General features: G+C 42.9%; 1 protein-coding gene, 1 non-coding gene and 1 pseudogene across 6 annotated transcripts in view; 1 reads left to right on the top strand and 2 right to left on the bottom strand.

The window, feature by feature from the left end:
* The window catches only part of FBXO16 (F-box protein 16), a 65,665-nt gene that overhangs the window by 43,013 nt on the left and 2,004 nt on the right, over positions 1-20,648 (bottom strand). For 4 of the 5 annotated variants that reach the window (XM_070068247.1, XM_070068250.1, XM_070068248.1 and 1 more), the window contains exons 2-4: positions 19,872-20,385; positions 15,188-15,323; positions 3,051-3,086 (exon numbers count right to left, since the gene is read on the bottom strand). In XM_070068247.1, coding sequence (XP_069924348.1) covers positions 3,051-3,086; positions 15,188-15,286 — 135 coding nt within the window. In that variant the 5' untranslated portion in view covers positions 15,287-15,323; positions 19,872-20,385. Of the gene's footprint in view, positions 1-3,050; positions 3,087-15,187; positions 15,324-19,791; positions 20,386-20,648 lie in introns of all 5 variants that reach the window. The other variant, XM_070068246.1, reaches the window with a different exon arrangement.
* On the top strand, positions 9,023-9,158 carry LOC127490442 (small nucleolar RNA SNORA70). The gene has a single exon (XR_007918392.1). It is a non-coding gene; the product is annotated as a small nucleolar RNA SNORA70 (small nucleolar RNA).
* LOC100339800 (spliceosome-associated protein CWC15 homolog pseudogene) lies at positions 16,562-19,842 on the bottom strand (annotated as a pseudogene).

Genomic DNA, 20,648 nt, shown 5'->3' with positions numbered 1-20,648 from the left:
AAACAGCAACCCTGATTATAGTTGTTTCTCAACTGACAATGGGGTTATACTCTGATAAATCCATTGTAAATCAAAAACACTGTAAGGTGAAGATGCACACAGCACACCTAACCTAGGGAACATGCTAGCTTAGCAAGAGCACGTGGAAGAGCATGGGTTGTTTCCCGTCTTGATCAAAAGTGCTGATTGGGAGCTAGGGCTGCTACTGCTGTCCAGTATTGCAGGACAGTATGGTACCACACATGGCTAGCCTGGAAAAGGACCCCAACTCACAATTAAAAAAGTATGATTTCTTCTGAATGCATATCACTTTCACACCATCACAACATCAGAAAACTGTAAGTCAAATCATCGTAAGTTGGGGACATTTGTATTAATGTAGGAATTTCCACAATATTAAGTAGAATGATAGTGCAAAAATAGATTATTCTAAATGAAGCTCTTTAAAAGTTGTTAGGAACAGATGCAAAGTCAGTTTAAAAATATAAACAGAATGGGAAAAACAACTATATTTTTAGATTTTGGTATTTTTTTCATTAAATTTCAGGGTTGAAAAATACTGTTCTGACAAATAAGGCATTGACATGATTAAAAAGATCAAAAGGTTTAAAGGACTATTCAGTGAAAAGAGTTATTTCCATCATGTCCCAGGCTCAGAATTTTCTTCCCTGAAGGAAACCAATGATTACCCCTTTTCTTGTGCATCCTTCCAGATATATATATATATATATATATATATATATATATATATATATAAACTTGGGTTAGTAAATATCCTTAGCCTGGGGCTTAAAGAACAACAGAGAAGAGTTCTGGTGAAAAACTAACATAAATAAAAATAACTAGACCTGTTATTTTTGTGTTAGTCTTTAGCAAGATGAGTTTCAATAACAGGTAAAAAAAGAAGGCATCCGTCTCCGGTCATATTCCAGGCAAAGATGCTCTCTCAAGGAAGCTGGCTTTGACCTGACACTTTAAAGAAAAGATACTTGAGATAACACATAATCATGTTAGAGAAACCCAATTATAGGGTTTTGGGGATCTATTTTAAAAGTTGATAAATCATACACCATAAAATTCATCATTTTAAAATATATAATTGGTTGATTTTAGCATATTCATAAGATCATGCAATCGTCACAACTATCCAATCCCTGGACATTTTTATTACCCACAAAAGAACCCTTTATCCACTACAGTCATTCTCTATTCTTCTCTTCCTCATTCCCTGGATTCCACTAATATATTTTTCTATCTCTGTAGATTTGATTATCCTAGACATTTCATATAAATGGAATCATATAGTATGTAGCTTCTGTGTCTGGCTTCTTTCACTTTGTGCAATATTTTCAAGCTTCATCCATGTTTTAGCATGTACATATCACTCCATTCCTTTTTTTAACCCTTACTTTTAAAAATTGTGGTAAAACAAACATAAAATTTACAATTTTAACTATTGTCAGTGCACTCATCTTTGACATTAAGTGCATTCAAACTGCTGAAATTATGATACATTAAATAATAAGTCCCTATCCGTCCCCTGGTGACCTGTTTCTCTTTGGGTATGAATTTGCTTATTCTGCCTACTGCATATAAGTGCAATCTTACAATAGTGTCCTTTTGTGTCTGGCTAACTTCACTGAGCACAACATCATTGGAGTTCAACCATGTTGTAGTACATGTCAGAATTTCTTTCCTTTTTCTCAATGGATAATATTCTGTCATATGGATAGACCATACGTTGTTTATTCACTCATCAGTTGACGGACATTGGGATTGTTTACACTTGACAATGAACAAAGCTGCTATGAACATTTGTATGCAAGTTTTCTATGACTATGTTTTCAATTTTCTTGGATAGTAGAAAATACTGAACGGTTGGGACTGTAAAGGAATTTGATAAGTAATATTACTTATAGATAAACTTTGATTGTCACCCAGGGATGGGCAATGACCAGTGGGACTCTGTGTCTCCCCATTTGAGTAACAAATTAGAAAGTCCTCATTTGTGACAAAGGATAGCTGTATCTTGTTAGGTAAAAGCATTAAGTTGTACGGTTCTCATATGGAAGTTTTAGTGTGTGTACAAGGGTGTAGACGGAGGCTTATTAGCAAAATGGATCAACAGTGCTGCTTACTGAGCTTTTGTCTTTAAGATCCAAATCCAGCTTTCTCTACTCTGTTTTGTGAGTATAGAAGGCTGGGGCTCTAGACACGTACAACCATATTTCTCCCTTTACAGCTGGCTCCCTGTCAGATGCTGCCAGTGAAGGGAGGCACTGGAGGAATACCAAAGGAGAAGCAATGCACTTGGCTGTCGGCACCAGGATCAGAAAACCCAGGTGGCACCAGTGAATTCTCAGTCCCACTTTTCCTCATACACCATGCTTCCTCAGCTATGCCAGAATTGGCTGGCTGTGACGTCAGATGCCTGACTCTGCCAGGGGGCTGGAGGTCCTCCTCTGAGCTCCTGAGGTCCCAAGAAAGCTCATGACAGCTGCTTCCTGCAGTTCCATCTCCGCAGAACCTCAGTGTGCCCTTATTGTCTTTACTGCTTTCCGTTACTCATTTTACCAAGCCCTTTCATTAAATTACACCTGCTGAAATGACATATGACTTCTGTTTCCCTGACTGAACCTTAACAGATTCATTCAGAAAGCACCAGTCATGCTTCTCCGGAAATGAGCAAGTCCCCAGGCCCTGTGACTGTGCTACAGACTGAATGCTTGTGTCTGTTTTGACTGTGGCAAAATCCTAACCTGGGGTGTGAGCAACAGGAGGCGAGGCCTGTGGGAAGTGATCAAGTCAGGAGCAAGTAGTGCGCTTACAGAGACCCCTTTCCTCTCTGGCTATGTGACAGCACAGCAAGAAGCTGACTGCCCTCGCCACACCCTGACTCTGCGGCACTTTGATTGTGGATTTCCCAGCAGCCAGAATGGTGCAAAATAAAAGTCTGTGGTTTCTAAGCCACTAAGTCTATGGTTTCTGTTATAGCAGCAGGAACAGACTAAAACATATAATTCAGAAATAGGCATATTTTAAATGCTTACCCATTTTCCAAGCAGAGCTCTTCTTTCTTCAAATACCTATAGAAAGAAAAAAAGAATAGGGTGATTTCATATATCATGGTCCTAAATACCCATTACAAGAAAGATATCAGTAAAGGGTTAGTGAACGACTACTCATTCTATCAACTGAATATGAAAAAACCATTCCTGAGATGATAGCTTATTCATTTTAAAATTGGGAAGATTGTTTTTAAATTTATTTATTTTGGGACTGGCATCGGGACATTACAGGTAAATCTGATGTCTGTAGTACACCATCCCATATGGGCGCCAGTTCAGGGCCGGGCCGCTCTATTTCCAATCCAGCATCCCATATGGGTGCCGGTTTGAATCCCAGCTGCTCCACTTCCCATCCAACTCTCTATGGTCTGGGAAAGTGGTAGAAGATGACCCAAGTGCTTGGGCCCCTGCACCCACATGGGAGACCCAAAAGAAGCTCCTGGCTCCTGGCTTCAGATCCTCTCAGCTCTGGCTGTTGTCACCAATTGGGGAGTGAACCAGCAGATGGAAGACTTTCTCTCTCTCTCTCTCTCTCTCTCTGCCTCTGCCTCTCTGTAACTCTACCTTTCAAATAAAATAAATAAATATTTTTAAAGAATAGTTCTTTTAAAGAAGACTAATCAGAAAGATGGGGCAGTCATTTGGCACAATGGTTAAGATGCCACCTGGGGGTGGGCGGCACTGTGGCATAGCTGGTAAAGATGCAGTGCCAGCAACCCATATGGGAGCTGATTCAAGTTCCAGATGCCCCACTTCCGATCCAGCTCTTGCTATGGCCTGGGACAGCAGTGGAAGATGGCCCAGGTCCCTGGGCCCCTGCACCTGTGTAGGAGACTCAGAAGAAGCTCCTGGCTCCTGGCTTCAGATCGGCCCAGCTCTGGCTGTTGCAGCCATTTGCGTAGTGAACAGTGGATGGAAGGCCTCTCTGCTTATGCCTCTCTGTGACTCTACCTTTCAAACAGATGAACAAATCTTTAAAAAAATGCCACTTGGGATACCTGCATCCCTTATTGAAGTCCCTGACTTTGAGTCCCTGCTCCATTTCTGATCCAGTTTCCTGCTAATGTGCACCTTGGGAAGCAGAATTTGATAACTCAGGTAGCTGGATCCTTGCCATATAGAAGACCAGGAATGACTTCTGGGCTCCTGGCTTTGCCTGGCCAGGTCTCAACTATTGCAGGCACTTGGGAAGTGAACCAGTGGATGGGAAACTGATCTTTTATCTGTCTGTCTCTCTCCCTCTTGCTCTCGCTTTCACTTTCTCTCCTCTCTGCCTTTCAAATATTATTTTACAAAAAAAGAAAAAATGCAATTGTAAGGAGAAATCAATTTTAGAATTTGAAAGGAGATTAAAAACAGGAAAAGAAAGATTGCACTTCTGAAATGTCTCAATATTACTGTCATAAGGATTTACAAAATGTACAGATGAGCAGCTCCATCCATATCTCAGTGTATACTCATATCAGTGGTGTCCATTATACATGTGATTTGTAGGAATTAGAAATTTGCATGTATACATCTGGGCTTGCCACTGAGTATCTGTAAAGATTTATTATTACTATATACTTTCTTTTTTAAAAAAAATATTTTATTTATTTATTTTACAGGTAGAGTTACAGACAATGAGAGAGAGAGAGACAGAGAGAAAGGTCTTCCTTCTGTTGGTTCACTCCCCAAATAACTGCATTGGCCAGAGCTGCGCCGATCCGAAGCCAGGAGCCAGGTGCTTCTTCCTGGTCTCCCATGTGGGTGCAGGGGCCCAAGGACTTGGGCCATCTTCTACAGCTTTCCCAGGCCATAGCAAGGAAGAGGAAGCAACGGGGACTAGAACCGGTGTCCATATGGAATGCTGGTGCCACAGGCAGAGGATTAACCTAGTGCACCATGGCTCCAGCCCCACTATATACATTCTAGGACAGAAATCACTCTCATTCATCTTGATATCTCTAGCGTAGAGTGCTGTGGATAGCTCAGTACAGGTCTGTTGAATCGAGTGGCTGTGGTTGAGGAGACTGAGTATCCTCCTGGTACTGCAGTGCCCATGTATTCATACTATTGGCGTCTAGGTGTTTTTCTGAGCATCTGTGCACATGAGCATTACAGCAAGTGAGGAAGGGAAGCCTAACGTGGGTATGCTTGGCAGAGGAAGGGTTATGAGGAGAAGAAGGGGAAGAGAGAGTAATGAACATATGTGAACGTCTTTCTCACGCCAATGCACATACCCTCTGTCAGCTTTCAAAATTGGGATCGATGTTTTCCCTTCCTGTTGGCACTGCCTAAATTCTCTAGCACTGTGAGAATGTTCCTCCTCAGAGAGGTGGTGCAGGCCTATTTCTTCTCTTTTTGTGGAGGAGGATCAGAGGCTGTTTTTATGCTTCCGACAGATAATGCTTTCTTTCCCTTTTTAGACTCTCAAACTCTAGTTGCCAAGTGACTACAAAATGGGAATTGAAATAATTGCTTCAACAACTGCCTCAGGACCAGTGAAATATGAATTTGTGTCCCTGGCCAGGGACTCCTGCTTTATAGGGAAATACTTTTTGCACATTAGAGAAGAAGAAAATGAAGACCCTTCCCCCCAGTTAACTGCCACCTGCTACTAGGACCCTCAAGTAAAGGCCACGGGTAAAATCAGAGTTTGCGTTTGTAAACAGAAGAGAACCTATACAACACAGAAGATTCAAAAATATCGATTCAAAAATTTCCTGGACTCTTTCAATCACCTATCGCCCAACTCGCATTACCAGTGTTGTCATCTTTCTCATCTGTTCCATTTCAACTCCCTCTCCATTTACAGCTCATGTTCCACTTAGACTTTACAGTTTTGTTTTTGCTCTCTGTTGGTTTTTATTAATTTTATCTTCCCAAGTGGATGACAAGCACTTCCTTTTGCATGCTCTATAGAACCAGCAAGTACAGATTCCAAGGAAGGCCCTCAAGAAACATCTGGGGATTGAATAATAACAACAGAAAACTTCAAAGTCCTGAAACTTCAGAGCTATAAGAAAATCTAAAGATCTTTTTTGTTCAGTTCCCTTAGAGAAGACAACTAGATTCCCCAAAGAGGTTAGTTTCATTTATAGATTTTTTAAAAAAGATGTATTATTTACTTGACAGACAGGGTGTGTGTGTTGGGGGCGGGAGTGGAGAGAGAAATCTTCCATGCATTGCATGCATTGGTTCACTACCTTCAACAGTAAAGGATGGGCCAGGCTGAAGCTAGGAGCCAGGAATTTCATCTGGATCTTCTACATGAGTGACAGCACTCAAGCACTTGAGCCATTATATGCTGCCTACCAGGTGCATTAGCAGGAAGATAGATTGGAAGCAGAGTAGTGGGGACTTGAACTAGGTACTCCAATGTCAGATACAACTACTTGAAGCATTCTCTTAACCCGATGTGTCATAATGACCATTCCTATAGACATTTTTTTTTTATTTGAAATCACTGGTTCTAGATATCTGTTCATCTCAACTCTGCACTCAATTCCTCACTAGAACTTTGGTCTCCTCCATGCTGACTTCCTGCCCTACATTATTTTTTTTTTCATATCAAGATTTATTTTTTTATTTGAAAGACAGAGTTACAGAGAGGGAGAGAGAGCGTGGGGGATTGGGGGAGGTGATCTTCCATCAGCAGGCTCACTCCCCAAATGGCTGCAATGGCTGGAGCTGGGCCAATCCAAAGCCAGGAGCCAGGAGCTTCTTCCTGGTCTCCCATGTGGGTGCAGAGGGTCTTGGACCATCTTCCACTGCTTTCCCAGGCGCATTAGCAGGGAGTTGGATCAGAAGAACAGCTTTACCCGCTATGCCACAGTGCCAGCCCCCTGTTCTATATTCTTGATGGATTGCTTGCTGCCCTTCCCTTGGTCTGTTAGTTGGAAGGAGAAAAGGATAGGACCTGAGACCACAACCAAACTTCCAAAAGGATATAAATGGGATGCACCACCACAGTGCCCAGTGACGGTGTAGCTCACAGAAAACAGAGGGACACTGACTTGAAAGGAGAGGGCAGTTAACAAGAACACAGCAGGAAAGGCATGGGGTGGGAGGTGGGGAGTGTTAGCAGGCTAAAGCTAAGACAAAGTCTAAAAGTAGAATCTAAGCAAATCCAACTCTTTACCAGAAGGTGACTAGACCCAAGAAGAAACTCATGGGAGTAGATGCAAAACACTAAATTGGAAGCCAGAAAACCTCAGATCTGGTTTAGACCCTACCCTACACAATTTGGGGTAAATAATTTCATTGTCAGGTCCTCAGACAGACATATTATCTTACATTCCCTGGTTTGGGGCAAGTCTTCATTCCAAAGATTTGTCATCAGTTTCTTCATTTCCAAGAGCTGGAAGACAAAGTACCCACTCAAACTGGAAATATTAAAGGGAATCTTCTTTTCTTGCAGAATGCCACAGTCTGTTTATATCACAGTTTACTCAGAGCCTGCTGTTAAGTAAAAATCCCACGGTTGTTATTTTAGTCTGTTGACACTGCAGTTGCATATTCACCATGTGACATCATTACAGTGTAGGAGTGAGATATTTAGGAGTTCCTAAATTAGGGTTGATTGATAGTAACCAGGTGATTTTTCTCAGAATATCTTTTTTTAAAAAAAAGATTTACTTATTTGAAAGGCCGAGGGAGAGAAAGAGATCTTTCATCCATTGGTTCACTCCTCAGATAGCCACAATGGCTGGGGCTGGGCCAAGGTAAAGCCAGGAGCCCGGAACTCCATCTGGGTCTCCCACATGCGTGACAGGGACCCAAGCACTTAGGTCATCTGCTGTTACCTTCCCAGGGAATGCATCTAGCAGGGAGCTGGATCAGAAGTGGAATATCCAAGACTCGAACTGGCATTCCAATACAGAATGCCAACATTGCAAGCAGCAGCTTAAACTGCTATGCCACAACATAGGCCCCAAAATACCATTTTATCCTGTATTACTCCACATGTGTGAACTCTACTCTAAAAGAAATGTGCCTCACTGTCTTTAAGAATAAATTTATTTATTTATTATGTGAGAGGAAGAATCTCCCTCTCTCCCAAATGCCTGTAACAAGCAGGCGTGGGCCGGTCTGAAACCAGGAGCCAGAAGCTTGAACTGGGTGTCCTACATGGGTAACAGGGATTCAAGTACTTGAGCAATCACCTGCTGCCTCCTGGTATATGCATTAGCAGGAAACTGACATCGAGAGCTGAGCTGGGACTTGAACCTAGAGACTCTGATTATGAGATGCAGGCATCCCAAGCAGCATCTTACTCACTAGGCCAAACATCCCACCCCACCCCCAACCCACTCCCCACTTTTTTCTCTTTAAAAAATTACATATATTTAAGGTACACAACATGATATTTTAATATGCACATACAAAGAGAAATAACTGCTGAAGTCAATTATATTATTTCTCATTTGCCATAGTTACCTTTGTGTGTGGTGGGGGCAGAGGGAGGAGATAGTAAGGATCACTTTCTTTTCTTTTTTTTTTTTTTTTTTTTTTGACAGACAGAGTGGATAGTGAGAGAGAGAGACAGAGAGAAAGGTCTTCCTTTTGCCATTGGTTCACCCTCCAATGGCCGCCACGGCTGGCACGCTGCAGCTGGCGCACTGCACTGATCCGAAGGCAGGAGCCAGGTGCTTCTCCTGGTCTCCCATGGGATGCAGGGCCCAAGCACTTGGGCCATCCTCCACTGCACTCCCTGCCACAGCAGAGAGCTGGCCTGGAAGAGGGGCAACCGGGACAGAATCCGGTGTGCCGGCGCCACTAGGTGGAGGATTAGCCTATTGAGCTGCGGCACCGGCCAGGATCACTTTCAACTAAACATTAGATGGCAAAGAAGTATACATTTGTAAAACATTTTTCCATTCAAAACTCACAATGCCTGAATTATTTTATGATTTGCTACATATGCCTATCCTGATGTACTATTTTTTTAAGGAATATAAATTTGAACTCATTCACAGCCAAGTAAGCTGACAAGGCTCCTGTTTTCACAGGGACTCAGTGTGCAGTTGGCAGCAAACAGCAGCCTCCTTGCTGGTGCGTACAGTCTGTTACTTGTACAGGTTGCCCTAAGGGACCTTGGAGACAGCCCCTCCCAGTGGATCTTCATGTCTGATCTAGTACTGCTTCCAGTCTAGGCCCCAGACAGCTATGTGGGGTGGCTTTTGAAAGCCCCAAGGCACAGTGGCCAGGGTTCACATTGGCAGAATGATGAACATGTAATTGAGGCCCTATGCAGGACCAAGTTCAAGTTCACGTTTAAAGGGGATGAATTCGAAGACATAGTTCTGAGAAACAGCTCATCACAGAATGACTGTATGGGGTCAAATATATTCCCAATTGTGCTGCCACGGACAAACAGCAGAACCTGTACTCAACCTGGGCTTCTGCCATACTGCCCCCTCCTCCTTAATCAAGTCAATAACTCTCCATTAAAAAAAAAAATCACACACAAAAAAACTGAATTTAATCTCTGCTTAAAGCCTGATATGAAGTTAAAATCTTGTGATTTATTTTGCATGAAATAGCTGTATTTTTCACATTCTATTACACCATATAAGAAAGACAAGGTTAAAATGAAAACAAAAATCGAGACCTTACAATTGCACCTATCTTTGGTGACAAAGGTCCTGATTTAGAAGGATGGAAAATCCTTGAAATTACTGTATGGGCTCCCCTGATCAGCTGTATCCTTGGCCATCTATTTTTAATCCCTTTCATATAGCCAGACTGTTAGATCTGGAAGGGACCTTTGAGGTCATCTGATCCAATGCACTCATTTTTCAAAGGAGGACAAAGCCCAGAGAAGGCAAGTCCTGTGGGAGATTGTTGGGGCAGCTGACCTGCAGCCAGTTTTCAACTCCCAGAGACATCCTTCTTTGTTTTCTTTTCTTTTATTATTTTTTAACGTTTATTTATTTATTTGAGAGGCAGTTACAGACAGAAGGAGAGACAGAAAAAGAGTTTTCCTTCTGCTGATTCACTCCCCAAATAGCTGCAACAGCCGGAGTTGGGCTGACCTGAAGCCAGGAGCCAGGAGCTTTATCAGGTCTCCAACATGGATGCAGGGACCCAAGCACTTAAGCCATGTTCTACTGCTTTCCCAGGCCATGAGCAGAGAGCTGAATTGGAAGAGGAGCTGCCAGGACACGAACCAGCGCCAATATGGGAAGCTGGCACTGCAGGTGGAGGTTTAACCTACTATGCCACAGCACCACCCCTGTTTGTTTTTATTTATATTTATTTAAAGTATGGGTTTTTTTTTTTAAAATTTATTTATTTATTTGAAAGGCAGAGGCAAAGGCAGAGAGAGAGAAGTCTTCCATCTGCTGGCTCAATCCCCAAATGGCCACAACAGCCAGAGGTCAGCTGATCCGAAGCCAGGAGCCAGGAGCTTCCTCCAGGTCTCCCATACGGGGCACTTGGACCATTTTGTACTGCTTTCCCAGGCCATAGCAGAGAGCTGGTTTGGAAGTAGAGCAGCCGGGTCTTGAATGCCCATATGGGATGCTGGCACTGCAGGCAGTGGCTTTACCCACTACACCACAGCACTGGCCCTAAAGTATGTTTGTTTTTTTTTTTTTTTTTTTTTTTTTTTTTTTTTTTTTTTTTTTTTTTACAGGCAGAGTGGACAGTGAGAGAGAGAGACAGAGAGAAAGGTCTTCCTTTGCCGTTGGTTCACCCTCCAATGGCCGCCACGGCCGGCGCGCTGCAGCCGGCGCACCGCACTGATCCGATGGCAGGAGCCAGGTACTTATCCTGGTCTCCCATGGGGTGCAGGGCCCAAGTACTTGGGCCATCCTCCACTGCACTCCCTGGCCACAGCAGAGAGCTGGCCTGGAAGAGAGGCAACCGGGACAGAATCCGGTGCCCCGACCGGGACTAGAACCCGGTGTGCCGGCGCTGCAAGGTGGAGGATTAGCCTAGTGAGCCGCGGCGCCGGCCCTAAAGTATGTTTTAAAATGTGCAATGTTACCACACTATAAAATACAAAAATGAAAGTTCTCTCTTCTAATAGATCCCCTTCTAGCAACCAAAGCCCATCTAACATTTTGGGGAGGAAACGAGTATTAATAGTTTGCAATAATCATAAACAATGTATACATATACATACACACATTTTTTAACATTTTTTTTATTTGAAAGGCAGATGAAAGAGAGAAATCTCCCACCTGCTGGTTTGAGCCTTTAAATGCCCTCAACCTTCAGGGCTGAGCCAGACCAAAGCCAGGAGCCTGGAACTTAATCTGGGTCTCCTATATGGGTGGCAGGAACTAAGGTACTTAGGTCATCATCTGCTGTCTTCCATGGTATGCATTAGCAGGAAGCTGGAATTGGGAGTGGATATGGGACTTGAACTCTGATAAGGTATGCGGGTGTCCCAAGCAATGTTTTAACTACCACTCCAAATGCCCATCCCTCCACACAAACATTTTTAAAAGGAATTTTATTCCAAATTAGAGTATAATTAAGCCAAAAATGATTTTTTGAAATAAAATAGTTCTTGAAAATAAAATGAGTATATTATATAGAAGTTATTAAATGTGACAAAAATCTATTAAAAACAAGCAAAAGCAATATTATAATTGCTCTGATGTCCCCTCCCTTTCCCTTTTTTCCCCACCCTTTATCTAGTAATCCAACCTGCAACAGGCACAGGCAATTTTTGATTAAGACAGGTTTTTTTTTCCTCCACAACTGCTACTTTGATCAAGACCCCTAATTTCTCTAAGAAAATTTCTGAAAATAAAGGCATCCAACAGATATATATTTCAATTCAAGTCACTTTTTCACTTGTGTGTAAAGCCTTCACAATTCTATGGAAAAACAGATTTCAAAACCAAACACTTCCTTTTTTTTTTTTTTTTTTTTTTTGAGAAAGGCAGATAGGCTGTTATATAAACTGTTGGAGAGCTGAGAGCATCGCAAGCAGGTGCTCAATAAATAATTGGTGAGATGAATAAAAGAGATTTCAATAGACTCATTTGGTGTCACAGCTAAATGAGGGCTAAATTTCTCACTCTCATTCTGTATCTTTCATATTTTCTGGTCCCTTCTTTCCCTCCCCCCATTTATTATTTCTTTTTCCTCATTCTTTTATCTTTTCCCTTTTTAGGGTTCATTTTACTATTACCTCACTATTCCAATCCCTACCCCAGCTCTTCTCTCTCTCTCTCTCTCTCTCTCTCTCCCCCCCCCCCCTCTCTCAAATTTCTTGTTTCACACCAGAGGAATAGAAATAGAAAGTTCAGGGGTTGATGCTGTGGTGCAGGGGGTTAAAGCCCCAGCCTGCAGTGCCGGCATCCCATATGGGCGCCGGTTCAAGTCTCAGCTGCTCCACTTCCAATCTAGCTCCCTGCCAATGTTCCTGGGAAAGCAGTAGAGGATGACCCAAGTCCTTGGGCCCCTGCACCCGCATGGGAGACCCAGAAGAAACTCCTGACTCCTGGCTTCAGATCAGATCAGCTCTGGCTGTTGTGGCCATCTGGGGAGTGAACCAATGGATGAAGACCTGTGTGTGTGTGTGTGTGTGTGTGTGTGTGTGTGTGTGTCTACTTCTCTCTGTAACATTTCAAATAAAATAAATTTTTTAAAAAACAGAAAGCTCAGAGGAGAGGGGTCAGGTTTGCTGATCTGGCTTGGCAAGAGAGATTAATATATTTGTAAGATTCAGAGAGACAAAAGGACAAATCCGGGCTAAGGAAGGAGACAGAGGCACAAGAAGATGACAGAGGTTGGAAGAGGTGCATTGGGAACTATATCAGGCACTGGAGAGACCGTGAGGAGAGAATCTTGGCTTGTGAAGCATGCATGAGAGTTGGCTGTGGGAAGTCAGTAAACAGCATGACAGCAAAGAAAAGGAGGCAGGAAACAAGGGGACATGATACAGAGGAAGGAACAGTTGAACCGACTCTGCCAGCAGGTATGGAGCTGTGGCAGAACAAGGTTTACTAGGTATCAGCTGGGGGTGGGGGGCAGTGCCACGGTGGGAAGCAGGAGATTGGTGGAAGTCAAATTATGAAGGGGGGCCAGCCCTGTGGCACAGCAGGTAAAGCAGCCACCTGCAGTGCTGGTATCCCATATGGGAGCACCGGTTTGAGTCCCAGGTGCTCCACTCCTGATCCTATGCTATGGCCTGGGAAAGCAGTGGAAGATGGCCCAAGTGCTTGGGCCCCTGCACCCATGTGGGAAACCTGGAAGCTCTTGGCTGCTGGCTTCAGATTGGCCAAGCTTCCAGTCACTATGGCCAACTGGGAAGTGAACCAGTGGATGGAAGACTTCTCTCTCTCTCTCTCTCTCTCTCTCTCGCTGCCTTTCTAAAAGTCTTTCAAATAAATAAATCTTTAAAAAAAATTGTTAAGGGTCCTCAACTCTATGCATGGTAGGATGGAATTTACCCTTGGAGTATGGCTCGTTATCAGTTTCCCATAAGAGTGGTATTCTAGAAAGATCATTCTGAGACCAGAATGGACTACACATGGTAGGGATAGAGGTCATGAAGCCAGTTAGTGGTTACTGCTAGGCACAGGGTGATGAGGATGTGATCAGAGAATGTAGAATTGGGAGCATATAAGTAGAGCGAGAAAAGGGGCCTGAATGACAGTCTGGGAGGAAGACTTACAGAACTTGACAACGAATTGGATGCAGAAGTGTGGGAATGTTGGTGGACATCCTCTTGCTCCTGGATATGTTGGCATGTCAAGAATGCAAGGCCCTGGACACTGTCTACTTGGGTCATTCCTCCAGGTTGCATTTGAGGAGAGCAACTTTGATGAATGAGATAATGTCTCCGCTGCAGCCAACAGCAGGCTTGCTTACTGCTTACTACAAAAGCAGTGGAGCATTGGGTATGGTGGTACAGTGGGCTAAGCCGCTATTGGGATGCCAGCATCCCATATCAGAGTGCCTGGGATTGAGTCCCATGTATGCTTTCTGATCTACTCTTGTCAACGAGCCTGGGAGGCAGCAAATGATGGCTCAAGTACTAGGGTTGCTGCCACCAATGTGGGAGATCCAGATGGAATTCCTGGCTCCTGGCTTTGGTCTGGTCCAGCCCTGGCTATTGCAGGCATTGGGGGTCGGGGAGGTGGGGGGTGAGCACTTGTATAGGAGATCTCTCTCTCTCTGTCTCTCCTTCTGTCACTTGACCTTTCAAAAAAAAATAAGTCTTTCATAGAAGTTATCTGGGTCTCTTATGGGTCAAGGTGGGCAAGGAAAACCTATGTGAGCAATGCTCATGCTTCTTGTAGTGCTGTGAGTTCTTTGTCTTTGGACCGAGAATCTTGTGTCTTTTACTGCGAAACAGTATTGTCTTCTCTTCAAGTAATAGGTTAACCTATCAGCTTATAAACAGGAGGAAATCAAATCCCAGACCAGATAGGGAGAATGAAGATTTTTGACTTAGTGTAAGGTGGTGCCTTTCACCAAGGGGAGGAACTGGTGTAGGCGAGCGAGGAAAGAACTGGTGTGTAGGTCATCTTTACACATACTGATTAGATTTTACTGCCAACTAGCACACAAGGATTCAGAGTAAGAGCCTGCAGACCTGTTGCAAGTCTAAATCCTGCCCTTCACTTTTCCTGCTTAATAAAAACCTGCAGCGTCAATCCCACACCCCAGCAACCCACTGCAATCCTTTGGTGTGTTCTGCTAGTGCCTCCCAGAATGCCGGTGGAAATAAACTGCTCAGTAGAACCTGAATACTGTGGGTAATTAGCTGAGATTTATTCATGTTATGTATTTGATTAAATGTGCAGCATTGCCCAGTGACCTTAACTCCAGCGAGAAAAACCTGCTTTCTGAGAAATCCTTGCAGACCACCTTCCTCCTCTCTCAGTCCTGGTGGTTCCAGAGAACCAGCGATGGAAAGAAAAAAGCAACAGGGGTGATAAAGAGGGTTGGTGAGAGTGGAGAAATGAACAAATCTGAGATATTTTCTTATTAGGCAGGGTCGCCAGCCTTGCCCCCACAGCAAGGGCTCACTAAAAGATTTCAAATAAATCTTTCATTTTGTCTGTTTTCATCCATTACACAATCTCAAACAATTTCTGTTCACATTTTGATAAACAAAATTTTAACATTCTTTTCTTTAAGGCATGGATCCAACTGATAAAACTTACCTGGTCATTCAAAAGCTGATGGTTCAGGGGTGTCCAAGTACTCATCTTTGTTTGCATTTTGGAGCCCTCTATGCTTTTTAGAGGTGCTAATGCCATCATGAAATAACCAGGTATTCTTTCATAAGAAAGACTGTACCTATCAGAAGAAATGAATGATATAATTTTTAGAATATTAAAAATACTAATACATATTTTTAGCATTTTGTGAGAAGGAATGAGGGGAAGAACATTTATTGCAGGTACCTTTGTGTCAATAACTTACATACATGCTCAATAAAAAGTCTCAGTGAACTGGAGAGGTGGTGGTTTTAGCTCATTTTATGGATGGAGAAAATGGAGTTGACTGCTGTTACACCCTCTGCCCAGGGATATAGAGAGAGCAAGTGTCAGAACTGGGAATCAGCCCATGTCAGTTTAACTCCACTTTCACTGGAGCATGGGGGGAAGTCTAGAATAAGCCCAGCTAAATGTACCATATTGACCAGAAAGAGAAATAGTTTAGATTTTAAAATCACTGTACAATATGATTCTTTGTTCTTATACCTTGTGATATTAATAATATGGCCCCTCCCTTCGTAACCTTCCAACATGTAAATAAAGAATTCCAGCCCCATACCATACTTAGGAAGTAGAATGATGTGATGAACAAATTTAAGGCTTTAGATGGAAAATTTGAATTTGTTGAGGGAAATTTGCTGTTTTTAGTTGTCTAGTATGCAGTCCTCCTGTTGATGAAAGCACTTTTTTAAAAAAATTTAGATTAAAATATTTATTACAAGCAGATTTCCTTTTCCCATACTGGAAAAAAAAAATGACTGGAAACCGTCAGAGAACAGAAATTGGGTTAAATCTATTCCTGAGCCCATTATCAAATTACCAATGAAGGAAAAGATATATTATAATTTAAAATTAGGGAAGCCTACACACAATTTAGAAGACTGGGAAGAAAAAAGACTACCCAAGTCAAAAGGATCCTTAACATCTTACAGTCCTTTTTTTCTTTTCTTTTCTTTCTTTCTTTCTTTCTTTTTTTTTTTTTTTTTTTTTGACAGGCAGAGTCAGACAGTGAAAGAGAAAAACAGAGAGAAACATCTTCTTTCTGTTGGTTCACCCCTCAATGGCCACTATGGCCAGCACACTGTGCTGATCTGAAGCCAGGAGCCAGGTGCTTCCTCCTGGTCTCCCGTGTGGGTGCAGGGCCCAAGCACTTGGGCCATCCTCCACTGCCTTTCCAGGCCACAGCAGAGAGCTGGCCTGGAAGAGGAGCAACCGGGACAGAATCCGGCGCCCCAACTGGGACTAGAACCCGGGGTGCCAGCGCCACAGGCGGAGGATTAGCCTAGTGAGCCGCGGTGCCAGCCATATCTTACAGTCTTAAGCACATAAATCTGTATACTTAACATATTTCTCCATGAAATTTTGTGAAATCAGATGGCAGTGAATAATTTACAAATCTTTTGTCTTTCTTCTGATCACTTACACCCTTTTGCACAGTTCTTGAAGTCATCATAATCCCACCTTCTCTTAACTTTGAAGTTGGCCTGAGGCTGGGATGGGCCAGTAAGATTAACCTCCACTAGGAAGGTTCCCCATGCAAATCCTCTCTTCTTCAGTTTTTGTTCTTGTTTCTTCCTGGCCTGCACTTCAGTTCTGTCTTTTACAATTTTTTTTCCAGTTCTGCAAGAAGAGCTGCAGTGTCATAACCATCATCGTCTTCAAAATCTCCATCTTCCTCATCTGTTATAGGATCATTTCCATAGAGGTTGGCAACAGGAATCTGGTCTAGCCAAGGCTTCTTTGCCACTTAAGAGAAGGTTGTATGTTCTCGGGTTGCATGGTCCCTATTTTTCTCGCTTGCAGCAGCTCTTTCTCCCTCTTACAACTCTTTCCTGAAGACACTACTACAAACCTCTGGAGGACACCCTGAGTAGTAAGTAGGTCTGTATTTTATCTTTGTATGATAAGGAAGGTCTCTGCTTGAACACTGCTTTGAGAGCTGCCTCAAGTCACTTCTTCTCCTCTCCCACCTCCTGCAGGTTCAAACCTTGTTGTCTGCTGTTATCTTTTATGGTTGCTCAAGGTCTGACGCTGCATCTTCTGAAAGTCATAGAGATGCCATGGCGATTCTTGATGAAACTGCTTTATTTCTCATGAGAAATTACTTCTCCCTCATTGGTTCATCAAGATGGCCTCCCTTTCCCTAGCCAAGAGGTGGTCATGAGACCAAGTGAGGTTACTTGGACTGACCATGGCTTATCCTTACTTTACAGATAAGATAATCAAAGTAGCATTTGTGCCTCCAAGAAGTCTCCACTGTTCCTGCTACATCATCCCTTAGACACATCTTTTCTTGTCCAAAATGGACAGCTAATTATCTTTGTCATCACATGTTTAGCTCAGTTACAAAGGACTTTGTTTCATCAAAAGTCTTCTTCATCACCACAAGAAATTGTTTCATCACAGTATTCTCAGTTGGTAGCTCATGACAAAATTAGATGTGAGCAGGCATATTACAGATAGAAAGCATTGTCAGGGAGTCTAGATGAGCCCAGGTAAAAACTATATATATAACTATATGTATATATATTGTTGTTGTTGTTGTTTACTTTTAAGTTTTTCCTTTCTCCTCTTTTAGCCAACTGTTTTTAATCCTTATTTGGAGGTCATAAATCTCATTGAGGATATGATGAAAGCTATGAATCCTCTCCCTAGAAAAATGCTCAAGAGCATAAAATTTTGCTTACCATAGAGTAAATGCCCCTGCTCTAAGCTGAGAAAGTCTCTCTCTAGTCCCAGGTTGTGCCGGAAGTGGTCTGACTCATTCCAGGTGCAATTTCTGAATTGGGACAAGGTGGCTTTTCTAGATGATGCCCTAAAAGCGTGCACTGGTTGCTTTCTTTTTTCTTGGTTCCTCTGAGCTAGAAATCACTTGGATTAAGCTTTTTTCCTCAGAATCAATTTGATGAAGGTGTAGCTTTCAAGAGGTAGGCCAAGCCACCAAAAGCAGCCCTCTTGGTGACAGGGTGCTGCAGAGGCAGGCCAGTGAGACTGCTACATGATCTCCTGTTAATTATCCTTTCACAATTTATTCCTTCTCTCTCCATTCCAGAAGGTAGGCAGTGTGTATACTCACATACACAACACACGTTCACAGTATAGACCACTTACTACTATTAAAAAGAAATAACTTTCATATAACATATACAAAAAATAATTGTCCCCCTTCTGTTAACAAGACAAACCAAGTGATCTTCCATTCCTTCCACAGATTAGTCGTCTTGATGCTTTTCATGACTTCTTTTCTTTGGAATGACTGCCCTTGAATACCCATCATTGATTTTTATTGGGATAAAATAGACAGAAAGCCTATGTCCCTAGTCCCCAAGGTATGGTACTAGTTCCAAGTTCAACAGCAAGGGTGAGTCCTCTGGCAAAATTCTGGTGTTCACACACTTCCAACCTCATCTTCTAAGCCATTCTTCACACTATCACCATTGTTCCACGATGTTATTAAGGACCTACAGGGCCTGTGTTAGGGGTACAGAGTCTTTACTGGAGTTCAGAGTCTACTGTTAGGGATTTTTTAAGACAAAATGATTATGTTATTTTTCAGCTCAAAAGCCTCTGATGGGTACAGAATCCAGACTCCTTAGTGTGGAAGTCTACGTTCACTTTGATTTTTATCACTGCCTGCTTTTTCAGCCTCATCCCCGACTCTCCCTTCACTCAGCCCAGAAACACTGAATTCCTGGCCACTCCAAGAATATGGCACAAAACTCTTTGCTCAGGTGGCTTTCTGATGCTCACTTGAATCCTAATCACAGTGGTACATAATCAATACTCAATAAATATTTGTGAAATGAATGAGAGCAATGACTACAACACTGGAGAGGGAAGAAGTTTAAGAATTAAAACTGGGGGGCCGGCACCATGGCGCAGTAGGTTAATCCTCCACCTGTGGTGCTGGCATCCCATATGGGCGCCGGTTCTGGTCCCAGCTGCTCCTCTTCCAGTCCAGCTCTCTGGTATGGCCTGGGAAAGCAGTGGAAGATGGCCCAGGTCCTTGGGCCCCTGCACCCACGTGGAAGACTGGAAAGAGGCTCCTGGCTCCTAGCTTCATATCGGCGTAGCTCTGGCCATTTTGGGGGTGAACCAACAGAGGAAGGACCTTTCTTTGTCTCTCTCTCTGTCTGTAACTCTACCTCTCAAATAAATAAATAAATAAATAAAAATTAAAACTGGTAGACATGTATAGTGAAACTCAGAACATTGTGAATTATCAGATTTTTATTTGGAGTTTACAGAACAGAATAGGATTTAGTTTCTCTGCTAACACACAGTCCACTCACTGTACACAGTAATGTCATCAGACAAGGGTATCTCAAATATTACCAGGAAATTATCAGGAAATGGGATTATAGGTAGGTTTAACTACAAACTCATCTTATATCCCACTAGTCAAAAACAAACAAGAACTATAATATAATGCAAATAACTTGTGCTTGATAGATATGCACATAATTATTTGTTGGTTTTTAATTTCACAAGTACGAAGCATTTCACACTTGAACTGCAGCTGAAATGAGAGAACAAAATACCAATACCAGTGACAAGGCTTGTGGGAGGCCCAGGAGCTCGCCAAATACAATCTCCATCTTTTTCATGCACTGCTTACTGCTCTCACCTCTTTCAGCTCGTCTTCCTCTTCAAGCCTCTGGTGCTGCTGTTGCCATAGTTGCACTAGGTCAGCTTTCTCTTTGACTCCTTCCAGACCCCTCCCAGCTTCCAGGAGTCCAATCACTATTTGTAAATTCTGTCGCTGCTATCCAGAGTCTCTTAGGCGACAGTGTGTGGTCTCCTGATTGGCCAGGAGATCCAGGAGGGCTGGCTCCAAATTAGGCACACGATAAAATTAAGAAGCGTGGGCGCCAACAGTGTGAGAGGGACTGCAGGATCAGACGTAATGCTAGGATGACTATGTATCCAATCCTAAAAGCGAGCAGCGTTGCAAACCTTCATTCGATCCATCCTTGTGTTCCAAATCGGCCCGTACCTACTGAGCATGCCCAGTTATCTTGTTCTGGTCACTCCGGAGCTCCGAAATGCAGACTCCACTTCGCCAGGTATTAGGAATGGCCAACAGGTAAAAGGGTTGGAGGATTCAGAATTCACGACTGGGTTCACCGAAAGAATAGCACCTGCAACAGGAAGTGGAAGGATGTTGGGAAATTGCCCAACACAAACACAAATGCTTCACCGGGAATTTCAATGTCTTGGTTCATGAATCAGGCTGATAGATAATACCAGGGAACCAGCAGATGGCATGCCCTATTAAGAATCATTCTAAATTTGGGAATGCTTTAAATCCAGTCTAATTAATGAACGGCATTGAATGCCCAGCTGGTAATAAAGAGCAGAGTGAGCATACAAGAAAGAAAAAGTCCAATGAGAAAAACTGGAA

The sequence above is a fragment of the Oryctolagus cuniculus genome, chromosome 2, assembly GCF_964237555.1.
Source record: "Oryctolagus cuniculus chromosome 2, mOryCun1.1, whole genome shotgun sequence".
Taxonomy (NCBI): Eukaryota; Metazoa; Chordata; class Mammalia; order Lagomorpha; family Leporidae; genus Oryctolagus; species Oryctolagus cuniculus.
This window is presented reverse-complemented; position numbering and strand designations above follow the sequence as displayed.